Raw genomic sequence first — 15,136 nt, forward strand, 5'->3', positions numbered from 1 at the left:
TCAATGTAACTAAAACAAGATTTTGTAGACCTAGTGTTAGGATTTTATGTCATGGATACTATATTTTTCTCCTATATCCGTTATATACTATTTAGAATTAAGTGCCAGAGTTATGGTCAGTTTTATGAGCCCAGGAACCTTGTAATCACTGTTAATGGGAGGAGTGAAAGTACAGCATGTAACTGAAAGTGGTATTCCATCATAATAAAATTCTAGAAGCCCCTTATAGATGGGTTGACAATTTATAACTTTTGCTCCCTCTACAGCTAATGCCATTTTATCTGATGTAGATCAGCATGCTGAACAGTCTTAGGTTTCAACCACTGATAGGAAGATACAACCCGGATGAAGCTACAGTGTCTGGGAAGGAGAGGAGGGTTGATTTGGATTTTTGCTCCTTTACTAATGAGTCAGCCAGTACCAATAAGTACCAAGCAGTTAAATGCATGCTGCATTATATATCTGAATGGATCTAAGTAATGATGGGGAAAGTAATTGAATTCATCATATGAAGGCCAAAAGGAGCAACGAGGAAACCAGTTATCCTCAATTCCATCTCATGAGGTAAATGCTGACTTGGAGAATAAAGAGTTTATCCTCAGATGAATGCATTTTAATCTCTCTCTCTCTCCCTCTCTCTCTCCACCACACACAAACACCTGTGCTTAGCTGCACATCCATGGCTAATGGTTTAAGAGTGCCAAGATAAAATGGTGTCTTATTGCTAAAGTAAAACACACTGGGACATTAAGAAGTATAACACTTCTAAAGAGAGTTTCTAATCAAACTGCATTCTATTGTTGCCATCTACTGCCTTGGGTGCATTAAAATGCATTTTAGAAGTGTCATCTCAAGTCATCTGACTATCATCTTCCAGAATAGAAATGATATAACCTATAACCATATTTCTATGAACAGAGGGGTAGGGAGGAAAGCACTGACTTGGTCATAATACTGAAAATGTGTACCAGATTGTTATTGCTATTGAGACTTACTAAGATGGTGTTAGAATTGTTTTAAGCAATATTTTTATTGGTCTGAAACCATAAATATACTTTAAAAATAAGCAACATTTTTTCAAGTACCTCTAATTCTGTTGTATCAAGATTAGCTTTTTTAGAGTATTTGAGGAAATCCTGTAAAAAAACACACCATGGAATTAGATCTTCAGTTTAAAACAGCTGGAAAGTCCTCTGCCTCAAAAATGGCAGCTAATAAAATAGATATTTATCCCCCATTCATTTATAGGTTTTCTATGAAGCCACAATGACATAAAAAATGAAACAGATAGAAAATTCTAATGGTAAAAATAAAGTAAAATACTGTCTGTTTCCTGACTCTTTGATTGCAGATACATCAATGCAATAGTTAGTCTTCCATCTGCTATACTGAACCACCATTTTCTTAGAAAATACATTTTTAAAACAGAAAAATGCATTTTCCAGTAAAAAATTATTTGGTTTTCAATATTTATATTTTTACCAAATGAAGACCTTTGCCTTCTGATCTCAAATCACTGGTTTAGTTAAAAGTGGTCAGAATTCTTCCAGTATATATCTCAAATATTTTCTTTCTATATTCTGATTTTATTAACATTATTATTTATTCAACGCTGATAAAGTTATGATTTGACATCTTCTCACCTTTCAGCTGAACTCTCTGGCCTTAGATAGAGAGTTAACAGTTCACTACTACTGATGTAGCCACCCGTTTGACTGACGCCAGCAGGAACTTCTTTCCTGCTGGCTTGATGCATTTCCTGATCCACTTATCTTCTTTGCCTTTTAATCTCCCAAAAAATAGGAAGCCTATCCGCCAACAGTCCCACTTGAGTATGTTTGAAGTGTGTGACCTCTGCTGTGTGAACATTTAGCTTTTGCCAGATTTGTTCTCTAAGATGGAGGGGGTATGGGCAGAGCCTGGGGAGCATAATTTCTTGAGCTTAATGAAGTTTGGAATTAATCTTGGTCATGAAGCATGGAACTGGTCCTATCAGCTTGTCTTGATTGACTACACACAGAGACCATCTTCCAGTAACAATGTTAATGGAAAACTCTCTGAGTGGTTCAAAGGGACTAGTTGTTATACCCCAAAGAAACAAAACTAGTCACATGAGGAAAAAAAGTGAATGGCCAGAAGTGGAAGAATGCTTGCACTTCTGATAAAATGATGCAGACGAGAGAATACATATAGAAGTATATGTATTTCCAAATGCGACATAGTAATTTAAGTGCAAATTGGAGCATTCAGTTACTTACCTTTAGTAACAACTGATACTTCATAATTCTTTGCACTGGTTTTATCAGCAAATCTGTGAGCTGAAGTCTATGACCCAAACGTTGCTTCAGATCCTAGTAATAATAAGTAAAGTTCAGAATACTTTCAATAGATTAAGAAAATGTGTTAGGTGTATTGCACTTTACATTTCCCCACAGTTTCTCCTATGCTTAATTCTCAATTTTAATTAGAAAATGAATTGAGATATTTTGTTTTTTATTTATGTGAAAGTTTATCAATAAATAGAACATTCTGTATATATTTAATGAAGAAGGATTTTTTTTTATTTGAGTGAGGGAGAGAAACCTTACTGTTTCATCCTTGCAGCTGATCTTATTATCCTTGCCTGAACAAATGAAAAGTGGAAACCTGGTTAAATTCAGTGCAGTTTCCTGTATTGTATAGTTTCGGGATGCTAAACCTGAGGGTGCCTGGGGGGTATATTTGGGGGGGAAAGCAATCAATTCACTTCACTTTGCAATATGAACCAGTTCTATCCTGTCAGGTCTGACAAAAACAGGTTGAAAGATTTTCCCCAACAGGCCTCTGAATTATATCCAATTTATCGTTAATCACTCACATTCCCAGAAGTATATGCGATCATTCACATTTGGGAGCACAGCTGCCCTACTTGCCTATATCAAGTTGTCAGAATCAGCCTTGCAGAAAGAACTTTATACATAAGACATGGCTGAATAAAAACATCCTTATTAGATACTACAGTTATAAGTATTAATGTCCCTTTTGTTCTTTTCCCCCTCATCTGAATCTCTTTAGTCTGGTATGTATAAGCAATTGGGGAATCTACGACTACATCACTGATTCACTTTAATCAGTTATTCTGATTTAGCTTTACAATGAAGTCATGGGATACATGTAATCCATCTCTGAACTGGAATTTGCTATACAGAGATATTAAATGTCGGAGTTAATAGACAGGAAACACATTCATTCATTTGGTAAAAATAAACCAATTTCAGCCCCAATCCCAAGGGTGTTAATATATCAAAAATGGAAAATAATATGTAAATTTGGAGATGATTGTAGCTGTTTCACTTCTATCAAGAGACACAGATTCAGTACATTCCCCCTCTTCTTGGCACTTACCTCAAAAAATGTATCAATGTATTCTGAGACAATATGCTCAGACTTTGGTTTATTTTGGCAATAAACTATATACATGTGCAATCTTCTCTCCTGGAATGAAAGGAAGGAACAATAAAAGTGTAGTGCAGAAAAACATAAAGCAAACTGACATGGACCAAAAATAGAGATTACTATAATCTGCAAATTCTGGTTCTGTTCTAATTCATCACAGCTTGAAAAAAAATGTTTACTGTATGCCTTAAATAGCAATTATCTCTACAACCATAGCACTATCTTTTCCAAACAGAAGCAGGAAAATCATATTCGATATGTGTGGCATGTTTTATCAAAATAGTGATCTAACCAGACAATAATGAAGTATGAATATAACTGTCATTGCATTTAATAAATTGTGGAACTGTTATATATGGTCAAAGCACTGATTTCCAAATCTCTTGCTCTCAAGGAACTTTTTCCAGGTAGGTTTTGCTGGTCACCAGCTCATATAGGTATTGGCTTAGATAATGGGTGTCAAACTCGCACATCGTGTGACGTGTCACGGCTCTTTTTGCATTGCCAGCAATGGGGTGGGTGCGGCTTCAGTATGATGAAACCGGCCCGCGGGCTGGCAGTTTGACACCCCTGGCTTAGATTTTATAGCATGTTAGGTTAGGTATTTATAATAAACTGAGCAACAACTGTTTACACAAATGTCTAGGCATTGAGATACATGGAGCTGACAATATGAGAAAGTTTTGACCACAAAGAAAAAAATAAAGCTATGACAGTTTTAATAACTAGGTCACCAGACCAAAAAAAAACAACAAACCGATTTTGTTTGCATGCTAAACTTCCAGAAATCTAGTTCAAGAGCTGATCAGTTGTAAGCTGTTTGCTCTTTTGTTGAATTTGGCTGGAAATTAAGCTAGCTTGAGAAATTGCTGTCTGGATTTCAAGGCTTTGGCAGCTTTAATAGTGGCCAGATGTTGTATCTGGACAGTAGTTATCACAGTTCCCAAATGGTGATTCCCCATTTCTTTATCCCTCCCACCTGTGTAGGGAAAGCAAGCCTCTTATTGAATTCCTTTCTGAGGGTGGTCTATGAGAACATGTGTTTTCCATTTGCCAACCTTTTCAATGATTCCCCTTCCGCTTTGGACAGAGCTTTTCCAATCTTAACAGAAGTCTGTAGACAGTTTATCATTCTGCTTTTACTTCAGCTAGAAAGAGAAACTGGCAGAATCCTTGTCTGTATCAACCCAGCATTTTACCATTCATCCACAAGAAAGGATGAAAGGAAGTCCACCACTCGTTGCTAGATTGATTTTTTTTTTAAAAAATGAAAAAAATAATTAAAGTATGAGAGTCACTGAATTTCTCTGACAGACTATCATTTGTTGAGCTTTATTTTATTGGGAAGGTACTTCTGAAAGAAATAGTCAATCCAGGAACTCAAAGCAAAATGGCCACGAGAAGTAGCAACTAATGGCCAAAGAGAAGGGCTATATGCCTGCTATAGCAAATACTAACCAGATGGAGGAGATTTAATTGCCTATAACAAAATGAACTGCAGCAGACAGACTGTGCAGAAATATAAATACTGCTAGAAGTTAGATAACATGCTTTTGAGATGGAGTAAGAAAAGACAAAGTAGAGGTTGAGGTTGCTTTCCCAGAAAAAAAAATAGAGGCATGTTGCAGGTGATATCAGGCTTTTCTGTTCTGCAGAAACAACTCCATGCTGGGGCAAGCAGGATGTGCAGATGAGCCTATGCTATGCAATTTAGATAAATTAACTTGCACTCTAGAATGCTGAAAGTTCCCTAATGACTTGTCAAAGAATGCTGGAGAGATTTACATGGAAGAGAGCCAATAGTGGAATTTTATTGTTCTTTCTGGTTGTTCCCTGTTTCTACTTTCATAGAAATCAATGAAAATTTCCCATTAAAAACTGAAAGGGGAAAAGCTTCAAATGCTTTCCAGCTTTTCTTTCCCATAGAGTAGCAGCAATCATGGAGCTTTCAGATGTTCTGGCCAGGCTGGAATTTTGCTGCCTTTCCATCTACATGTGACTCTCTTTCCACTCATGAGCTGAAAATCCTCTCTGCCAAAATTCAAGCAGGATTTTCAGCCCCTGAGCAGAGAGACACAGTGTGCCGCCTATGTCGGCACTTCCCCATCCCTGAGGCACTCCTCCTCCTTACCATGCTGACTCTCCACTTGGGCTAAGAATCCTGCTTAGATTTCAGCTTTCTCTCATCTGTGGGGCCCAGACAAAAGAGCTGCCTACCCACAGATTTCAACTCTTTGCCTGCTTGGAATGCTGAAATCTAAGTAGTCACGGAGCTGAAATCCTTGGCAGGCAGCTCTTTCAGCCAGTCCCCAGAGATGAGAATGAGTCTTTTTGGCAGGTGGCAGCAGCTTGCAACCTTCCTAGTAACAGCTAGTAATATTTTTTTAAAAATCTGATTCATAGGTTTTGGATTACTATAATTCAAAAATGCCTATCAATCTTAATTTTTTTCACTCATCTCTTCAATTGACCATATTATTCTCTGCTAAGATTCAACATGAAAAGCTATGACAGTTCCTAAAAGATCACTTATGAACCAAGAGAATTGTGAATCCCTGGCTTTTTTTCTAGATTTTCATACCCTGCCACTTTCTCTTAAAAGTCAAAGAAAAAAAAAAAGCAAAAGGAGATTATACCATTAAGTAGTACAAAGATTTTTATTTTGAATATGAATAAAGTGGGCAATATGTGGATGATTGGTTGAAAAGATAACCTATAAATATCAATAAAAATATCCTTAGTATCCTTAGTTTATAATATTTTATAAATTGTCATTCTTAGGTTAACCGGGTTTTACTTAGCATGTTCCCTTCTTTCATTCAAAACACTGAATCTTGATATTTAAAATGTTTGTATTCCTCTTTTGAAACACATATATATTCACACATTCACAAATGTACATATTTGTACTGCCAAATTTGTTTTTCTTTAACTCTGCATTTTAAAATGTTTTTGCTTAGTTTAAAAAAGATTCTGTACATAAAAATGCAACTTGGTGCTCAAACTTACATGTTTAACAAAAAGTGATCCTAATTTTTCTGGATCCTCAAGGCACTTCTCTAATTCTCCTAAAAAGAAACTGCAGGGGAAAAAGAAAACCACAAAAACAAAACTTTTTATTTATTATTTGAATAGGGCAAGATGTAATAGTTTCAAAATAAATTAATTATATTAGCTTCATTGAAGAATATCAACCACTACAATGAAGACATGTGGAGAATACATCTGAGATATCCTGCATGGAGTTGATTAAGCAGCAATTTTTCCTATGTAAGATGATCCATGAGAAACTGGGTTATATCAAACAAACATCAAGTAGCAAATGTTTCCTCCCTTTCCTGTAGTAGTAGAACTAGTAGTACTAAATTGGGCACACATGAGGCATTCACTCTTACCTACCTCTAAACCTTAATAAAAACAAACTGAACCATTATCTTTAATCAGCATGCTAAGGGGAAAAACTTCAATAAATAATGTCTTAAGAGCCTGTACTGAAAGCTAACAACTGGATCTAGTCCAAGACCTATCTATTAAGAAGTCATCATCATTCATTCACAGACATATTAAAGGAGAAGGGAGAGACAGATGGCCATTTTGAGATCTAATAATAATGGTAATAATGTTCTTTCACATACTGATTCTTCAGACAGCCAAATCTCTTGTGAAATGCCTTTTGAGTGTGATTAGTTCATCAGACAATTATTTTTATCTGTAGACTTTCCAATATCTCTCTTTCATATATTCAGCCCAGGGCCAAATGCAGTTTGCTAACTGGGTCTCAAAATAGAGAAGTTATATATGGCAGACTTCTTCAGTTATAAAATGGAGGGATTTAAATTTTCAGCTAAATCTGTCAGAGATCCATAGAAGTTTCTCCCCATAATTAAAAGAAATATTATTGTATATCCAAAGGATTTTGATCAATCCACATAAGTAGAGAGTGATCTTGATAAAGCTGTGTGGGATGCCTAATAGAAATAAATTACAAGGATCAATGAGTAGCTATTTAAGCATCATCCTAATACATACATGTATTTCAACTCCCAAAATTTCCCAGCCAGCATAGAATTGCTAAGAATTCTGGGACTTGGAAGTCTACACAGTTAGGTGGTTACACCAATAATCAGCTTGAATTATCTACATGTCCATGTTGAAACGAATTTTGATCTGCAAAAAGTAGTCTGCTTTTAGGCTCAGGAAAATTCATGCCAAGTGCAGGGTCCTTACTCTGAAAAGCAGTTTACTGAAAAGAAACAACTGTGCTTATTTTGATAATGAATGCCTAAATGACAATGGCATTTTTCTTTGTTTTATTATTTACCAGAATATGTCCCCCCCCCCCAAAAAAGTGTCAGTTCTATGGACTATAGAAGAAAGAATATGGATACCATTTATTTGTATCACTTTCAAATTGTATGATATCAATTTTGGGATTTGGGGGGGAAATGTGAAGGAGAACCAATACTTTTGGCTGCATCTGATTGTTACTTCTGTGGAACGGTACAAATTAAAAATATAATTACTGTGGCATAATGGTTATCTTCAGGTAAATTTGGACTCAGTTTTGATGAAACAAAAACATATCAATAAAGAAGTAATTTCTTCACCATTATCAAGCCCATCCAAATATTTTTCCAACATGGTATCTTCTAACAATTGAGTTAGTTTACCCACCTCTTCATTAAGTCTTGCAAGGTTAAAAATAGTATGAAATCTACTCAAAAATAAAAACTGTACATACTCTCTGTGCCAGTCATATATTTGATGAATGTTGCCAAACACAATTTTGTCTTTTCCTTTCATGTCATCAGGAACACCATCTTCTTTCATGAGTGCCATATAACCCTAAAATAAATTAGCAAGAAAAATCAATAAGCGCCCTGTTATTTATCTGCAGGTATGTTTAAATTTAGTCTGATGCACTATCCCATTCCCTAATTCACCAGATGTGTGTTTAAACTTGACTAAAATGTTTCACATTTCTTAATAGAAAAATGATGCATGTCGATCTTACACAAGTTATTTGTTATGGAATACTGTTGTGTTGGATATGAAAATTCACCTCATCCAAGCCTTTATCAGGCTGGTGACATTTTAATCTACAATTTGCAAATTGCCCAGCCAGTATGAACAAAAGCAATTCTAACATGCACAACATGTTCTTGTGAATAATCAGTGGTCTGCCCATGTTTATGATGCATTCATTCTTTTAAGCAGAAAAATGATTTGCCCAAATCAAAATTAAAATCCTTCTCCATAATGGCAAAATATATGGCTCTAATAAACCTTGCCTTCCATATGTAATGTTATCAGTTTTGGTGCTTTACTTATGTCACAATTGAGTTGATTCATCAGCAAAAAAGAGATCAAAATAAAATACCCACCTAAATAATAAATGCAGCATAAATACACACATCTATACTGATTGCCTGGGAAAGCTTATGCTATATGCAAATATTATTTTCAATAAATGGCAAATTTATTTCAGTTCCAAGTTTGAATCTATTTCTTCACTATATGTTTTTATCTGTCAATCTATCTGCACATGTAATTGCTTGGCATATTAGTTAGCCAGACAACTTGGGCCAGCTAATAATTCTAAATGCCTTTATAATTCTTCTACATGGGTACACAGGAAATATATTAGATATTTATTCTGAATTTGCTCAGAATCAACAATTTATGATTACAACTCTATGCTTTTCAGAATTCAGAAACTTGTGGTCCTATGAATGGCTTTTCTGTAAACATGCCCAGATATATTATTATGTGGATAAGTTTCAAGTCTGAAGTGGATCTTTATGCAAGTATTGTAGCCTAATAACACTGAGGCACTGAACAACACTGACCATCCAAATCAAAAATTTAACACAGTGAATATCAATAAAATAATAAAATTGGTAAATATATTAACAAAATAATTAAATTGTAGAAAACTCTACAGCAGATGTGTGTTTGAGTGTGTGTATGTCCGTAATCAGCCCAGTTTTAATTAATTTCCTAAATGTTAGCAGTCTTTCAACTTGTCAACTTGTTACTTCATTCAAGGGTTCTTATATCTATTAACACACACGATTAAAATATGCTTCAGCTGTCCATTCTAAAAGAGTAAGGCTGTCAGTTATTCCATTGCTTATATTCCTACACAAGGATTCAACAGAGTCTTTAACTACAAATAGTATATCAAGCCAGTTCTAAACACTCACAACTTATTTTGCAACAGATTCAATAAACAGCATGCAATGCTAGTCTTGTGTAGGAATGGAAATTAATTATTGCCAAGTTTTGAAATTTACATGTCTAGATGTCTATAAACAGTTACACTGACAGTTAGTAATAATTTCTTTTGAAAGATTATGGTTAGCACTCCAACATCATCAGAAAATTCAGCAACTGCAAATTTTAACTGATTTTATTTTTAATCAAAAGGACCAGTGTATTTGATTAAAAATAAATTAAAATAATGTTCCTAAGGTATTGCTAATAATATCTTCTAAAGATGATTGGATTGAGAGGAATGGTAAATTCATGCCTCTGATTTGATTAATAAAAATTAGAACCAATCTGCTTAGATAAGAATGAAACATACCTCTACTACATAGCCAAGATCTCTCACATAATCTCGTTCTGTCTCCACTAATTCCTGTAGGACATACCTTATGAAAAATTAAAATGACAGAGACAGGAATTTAATAATACCAATTATCAGTTTGTGTATGATCAAATACAAATAATAACAGAATACTCTGGCTCTATTTAGCTAGTTATAATTTAAGCTACTAATTGATAAATTATTAGGAAGTACGTATAACTAGAGAGGTAAGGTATATTTTTGAAGATTGTAAGGGAGAATTGTCTGTTTTTTATAATAAGAAATTAACAAAATGATCTCCCCTCATAGATCTGAATAAATAAATAAAAAAGAAGAAAAAACTGGAGAAGCAGGAAGATATTCCTAAATGTAACCACTTTTCCCCCCTAAAATTCATTTTAAGAATGTATAAAAACTGTTATGCCTAGTGGATTTTATATATTAATTTATTTCACAAGTAGATGTACTACTAGGTGCACTCTTGATCCTGTTATCATTTGAGCGTAGTTGAAGAATACTAAAAGCTAACTAAATATAATAATTTGAGCATATTAGCTGTAAGATCCAAATCTTCCTAAGGGTGTTCTGTTTTAGTTCTTCAATTGGTGATGCTATCTCCATTCTTTAATGTGCAATGTTAATTATTGCACTTGAAAGGGCAATTTTAATGGTGAAATTTCTGTTTTCATATATGTAGTCTTCATTCATAAGATATAAGATGGAACACAAATCTTAAAAACAATCTCTTTGCTACCATTTTGAAAGCATTAAAAAAGTCTGGTCATGAATAATAAAGGAAGTGCAAAATATGGCAACATCTTCAAAAAACTAATCATGTTTAATTTTGTCTTAAAGAACAATGAAAACAACCTTAAAGACTTTATATAAAAAAAGCAAAGGAAACATGTTCTTCTTAAGTAAATGACAGACTTTAAAAAAAATGATAGTCTAGTCTTACTGTCTCCTCTTTAAAGAACTGGACTTCCGTTCTTCCATCTCATCAATGGGTGATGAGGAAGAGAGAAGTGAGTTGTCTGAAGGATTGAATGATGGGCTGCTACTGTCACCCTGGTCTACCATCAATGAACTTGGGCGATCTTCTAGAGCCTAAGACCAAGTTGAGAAACAATTATTATTTCCTTTCCATTGCATGCATTGCAAATTGAATCATAGCTGGATGGCACACAACATTTAACTATCAATAATACATAGCCTATCATTTTTGTAATAAACATGCTATTTTCATTTTCACTATTAGATAAATTAAAATATTATTCCAAAAAGGGTTACAAAACTTTCCCTCTAAATGTATTTTTCTCAGCGCTATTTGGATGGCCATCATTGAAAACTAATGCTGGATAGCACATTTTTATTTAGATCAAGTAGGATGCTCATTAGTCTCTTAATTAATATTACTAGACAATATACCACATAAGCAAGTTTGAGCTTTTCACAAGATGCCGGTAAACAACAACAACAAAAGAAAGAACACTCACCATTTTGCTCTTTACAAGTTCTTCTATGGCACTGACAAGCTCTGCTGCACTGGGGGTTTCTGAGCTGGTAGGGCGTACCAATAAACGAGAAGATGTCTACAGAAGGGAGTTAAGATTGAGATAGGGAGAAAACCATCTTATTCAAGAAATATTTTCTATATCTTTGAAATGAATAGTTCATCTCACTTCAAAGAAGTACAGTGTTTTAAGCAAATCCTGCTACTTATAAATATTATACTCCCTGTATCTTTCACTTACTTGTAATACTTAGTTACCATTTTGCAATGGTAATGTATAATTGGCTTGTGAGGAATTTTTTAATCTTTTTGAATTACTATTAAAGTTAATTATATTAGTTTCCTTGTCCCCCTCCCCCAATTCCGTATTAACATGAAGCAGCACATAAAAGAACCAAACCAAAAGAATTTGTGGGTCAGAGTAGTAACTCACATAGATGACATTCCTTATGTCATAAACATGAAACGTAAGTCTGGAAGATCTGTAACCTCAAAAATTACAGGATTCTAATTTCTGGCTGCAAATGATGAGAAATGTTATGACCAAAGGAAGCTTTTGGGAAGAGATTTCAGGGATTAGTAAATAAGCAAGTCTGTTTGCAGACTGCATATATCCCTATGTAACTGAAATCTCCACACGTAATATAAGGCTCACTTCATAATGGAAGCACAACATGAATGTCTTACATGCCAAATATTTTATGTTTTATTTCACTACTATACAGAAAGGTTAAAATTAATGAAGAAATTTAGAATACGGATTTTTGTGCATTTTTATCTTTGGAAGATTGGCTGTCCCATAATGTAAATACTAAATAAATTTTAGTATGCATTAAACAGCTTAATATGTTGATTTACAAGGGACATAGGAAATGGAAGATTTACAAGAATACACAGAAACTGTGCCAAATCAGACAGAACAAAAAAACCAACGTAACTCTAAATAAAGGTGATTTTTTTTTCAGAAAAAGGGATCAAAGAAAAAAAAAAATACTGCATAGCAAGTGTTTTAGCAATTGTTATAAAAAGCGATTTATAAAGCACTACCAAACAGATTGACTAGAGACAATATAAGGGTCTTCCAATGACTCAAGTCTTCTGAGACACAAATTAACATAGATTGACAAATCTGTATGTGTTAGGACCCTGCGTGGTGTGACATTTGCAATAATACATTGATTTACAAGGAAATCTCTAGATTAGAGATTTTGGTTTAATAAAGGCATGCTTAGAATAAAACTGAGCTTTGATTGTGCTTGGGTATGCCCAGACTGATCAGTATATCCTCACAGTTAATAAAGAACACAATACTGTATGTCAAAAAGTAGAATGTTTAAATGTTTAAAATGGTTGTATTAAAGGAAAACAGTGATGGAAAAAAGGTAGTAAAAGCTATAAGAATCTTGAAAAATGGCAATGGTCCAGATTTAGACATACTCAGTAATATTAAAATATGAATTGTTGTTTGCTTATGAAATGGCTGTCTGACTTGGTTAGCATCTCTGCCTGAAGACTGAAATAACTATTTCCCTATATAAAGAGAAGGAAAGCAAGAATGAATGCAAATCTACAGGGATTTTAGTTTGTCAGATGTGCTGGGGAAGGATATTTAGCAGAATTTTGGTTGAAAGAATACAAGAAGTGATAGTAAGCAAGACTATGGATGCACTCTTTGTCAAATAGGGCTTAATCTACACACTTGCAGCTACTGTAGCAAAATCTGAATCTGAGCCAAAATATTTTAGTTTTCTAAATAAGCTAACTAAGAGCAGAAAGGTTTTTAAGCCTAAGGGACTTTTTATTAATGTCTAAGAACACTGTACTGCAGATTCTGTCATCATTCTGCATATCAAGGGAGTCTTTTTCAGCGGATATGCAGGAAATCCCCTCCGCCATCAAGGATGTGGTTACCTTAGCAATGATTAACATCCATAAGAGAAACCCACAAGAGTTCCAAAAAGCAAAGAAGGAAACAAAACCCCATACACTCAACTGTTGAAAATGTCTGGCTTTCTGAGAATGATGGCACGTTGCCAAGAAAACAGACAACCTAAGAGCTCACATTGTAAAATTAATTCTGACTACAATGAAAACTCATTTTAACAAACCAATTAAGGCAAGAGGTATTTGTTATTCACAAGTATATATGAAATACGAAAGCATGTTTTTGAACTGCATGCAATTCCACTGTATCAAAGTTCACTTAAAGAATATCCGGAGTCTTTAGCTGATGCAAAATGCATATTAAAGCATGCACAAGAGCTAAATGAAAGGAAATATTTATGTAAATCGGCTTAAGTTGCATAATTTCTGCAAAATCCCTTGTCCAGAATTTTACCACCATAGAAAACTGGGATCTGAGCATGATCCAGTTGGCATAATAGGCCATGACCACTGGGAACCAATTATTTCCCCACCCTATTCCCCCATTCATTTACCTTATCATCTTGTGAGTCTGGTTGAAGCAGACTATGTTGTTGGATTGCCATTGGAGGGGGAAGTGGCACAGCATCAGCCCCTTCTTCACCTTCTTCTTCTCCACAGCTCTGCATGCCAGACGAAGATGATTTCGAAAGGGTACCACTACTCAAGCCCTCATTCCGGCCTCTCTGCCAAGGGAATCACATTCATACGTATTGCTTAGATGGCACTCAATGATGTATAAAATGCTTGATAGCTTTATATTTAAAATAGCCCTATACAAATGGCCAGCATTCCTGAAATCTAGCTCTTTTTTATTCTGCCAAACTGGCTACATTCTTCTCCCTATTGTACTGAGTTCAAATCTTAAAATTCTTAGTTATTTTAATACCCTTGAGTAAAAGTTTATTTGTGACCTTCTTTTGGCCAAACAAAATCTCCCAAATTCTACATTAGCAAGGGAACATTTCAGCCTGGTTCTTACTTGGTACTAAGTCAGAATTTTTAAAATTATTATCAGTTCATAAATCAAGTATGACTACATCTTGATGTCATAAAAGAAGTAGCAATTTTCACTATAAAGCATTTTCAAATAAACTTTAGCTGAGTTTGTTGCCGGACTCAAGCACGGTATGATATGATAAATTTTCCTTTAACGGTAGTGTAAAGAAAATGACCTTGACAGAGATACTGTATGCAGGAACCACTGCCTAGTAAAATAGGCTGATACTTTTTTAAAATTCAGAATGAGAATACATTTGGAAGGGTCTCAGGCAGATGTCTCCCTAACTCACTGCAGTATAAGGAGTAAATATAGCACAATTAGATTTGCCAGATTCTGTCTATGTAGTTTTGTGCCAATTATTTATGGTTTGTGTATTTTTTGTGACTTTTGTGCTTGATCACATTGTTTGAGTTGGGCAGTCATATAAACGTATGCATGCATGTATAAATATCTCATTATCGCCTGGGCCAAATAGTGGTCTTCTCAGACGCTAGAGTAAAAGAAGTCCTGATCAAACTTAACTACAGAACTGCTGCCAGTTCCTTCATAAACTGTTAATCTAGATGCATAATTAATGCCTATTTTAATAATCTGCAGCACCATTTAATAATCTACTTATTTTGATAATCTGCAGGGCCATTAGTCATATATTTTTGACAGAGGCCTCAAC

General features: G+C 34.6%; 1 protein-coding gene across 1 annotated transcript in view; it reads right to left on the bottom strand.

Moving 5' to 3' along the window:
- TRIO (trio Rho guanine nucleotide exchange factor) overlaps positions 1–15,136 on the bottom strand; it is a 244,272-nt gene that overhangs the window by 27,143 nt on the left and 201,993 nt on the right. The window contains exons 36-44 of the mRNA XM_015813007.2: positions 13,979–14,149; positions 11,524–11,619; positions 10,986–11,134; positions 10,025–10,091; positions 8,177–8,280; positions 6,445–6,514; positions 3,385–3,474; positions 2,259–2,351; positions 1,086–1,136 (exon numbers count right to left, since the gene is read on the bottom strand). Of these exons, the coding sequence (XP_015668493.2) occupies positions 1,086–1,136; positions 2,259–2,351; positions 3,385–3,474; positions 6,445–6,514; positions 8,177–8,280; positions 10,025–10,091; positions 10,986–11,134; positions 11,524–11,619; positions 13,979–14,149 (891 nt within the window). The remainder of the gene's footprint in view (positions 1–1,085; positions 1,137–2,258; positions 2,352–3,384; positions 3,475–6,444; positions 6,515–8,176; positions 8,281–10,024; positions 10,092–10,985; positions 11,135–11,523; positions 11,620–13,978; positions 14,150–15,136) is intronic.

This window comes from Protobothrops mucrosquamatus, unplaced genomic scaffold (assembly GCF_001527695.2).
Source record: "Protobothrops mucrosquamatus isolate PMUCROS unplaced genomic scaffold, P.Mucros_1.0 scaffold126, whole genome shotgun sequence".
In the NCBI taxonomy this organism is placed as follows: domain Eukaryota; kingdom Metazoa; phylum Chordata; class Lepidosauria; order Squamata; family Viperidae; genus Protobothrops; species Protobothrops mucrosquamatus.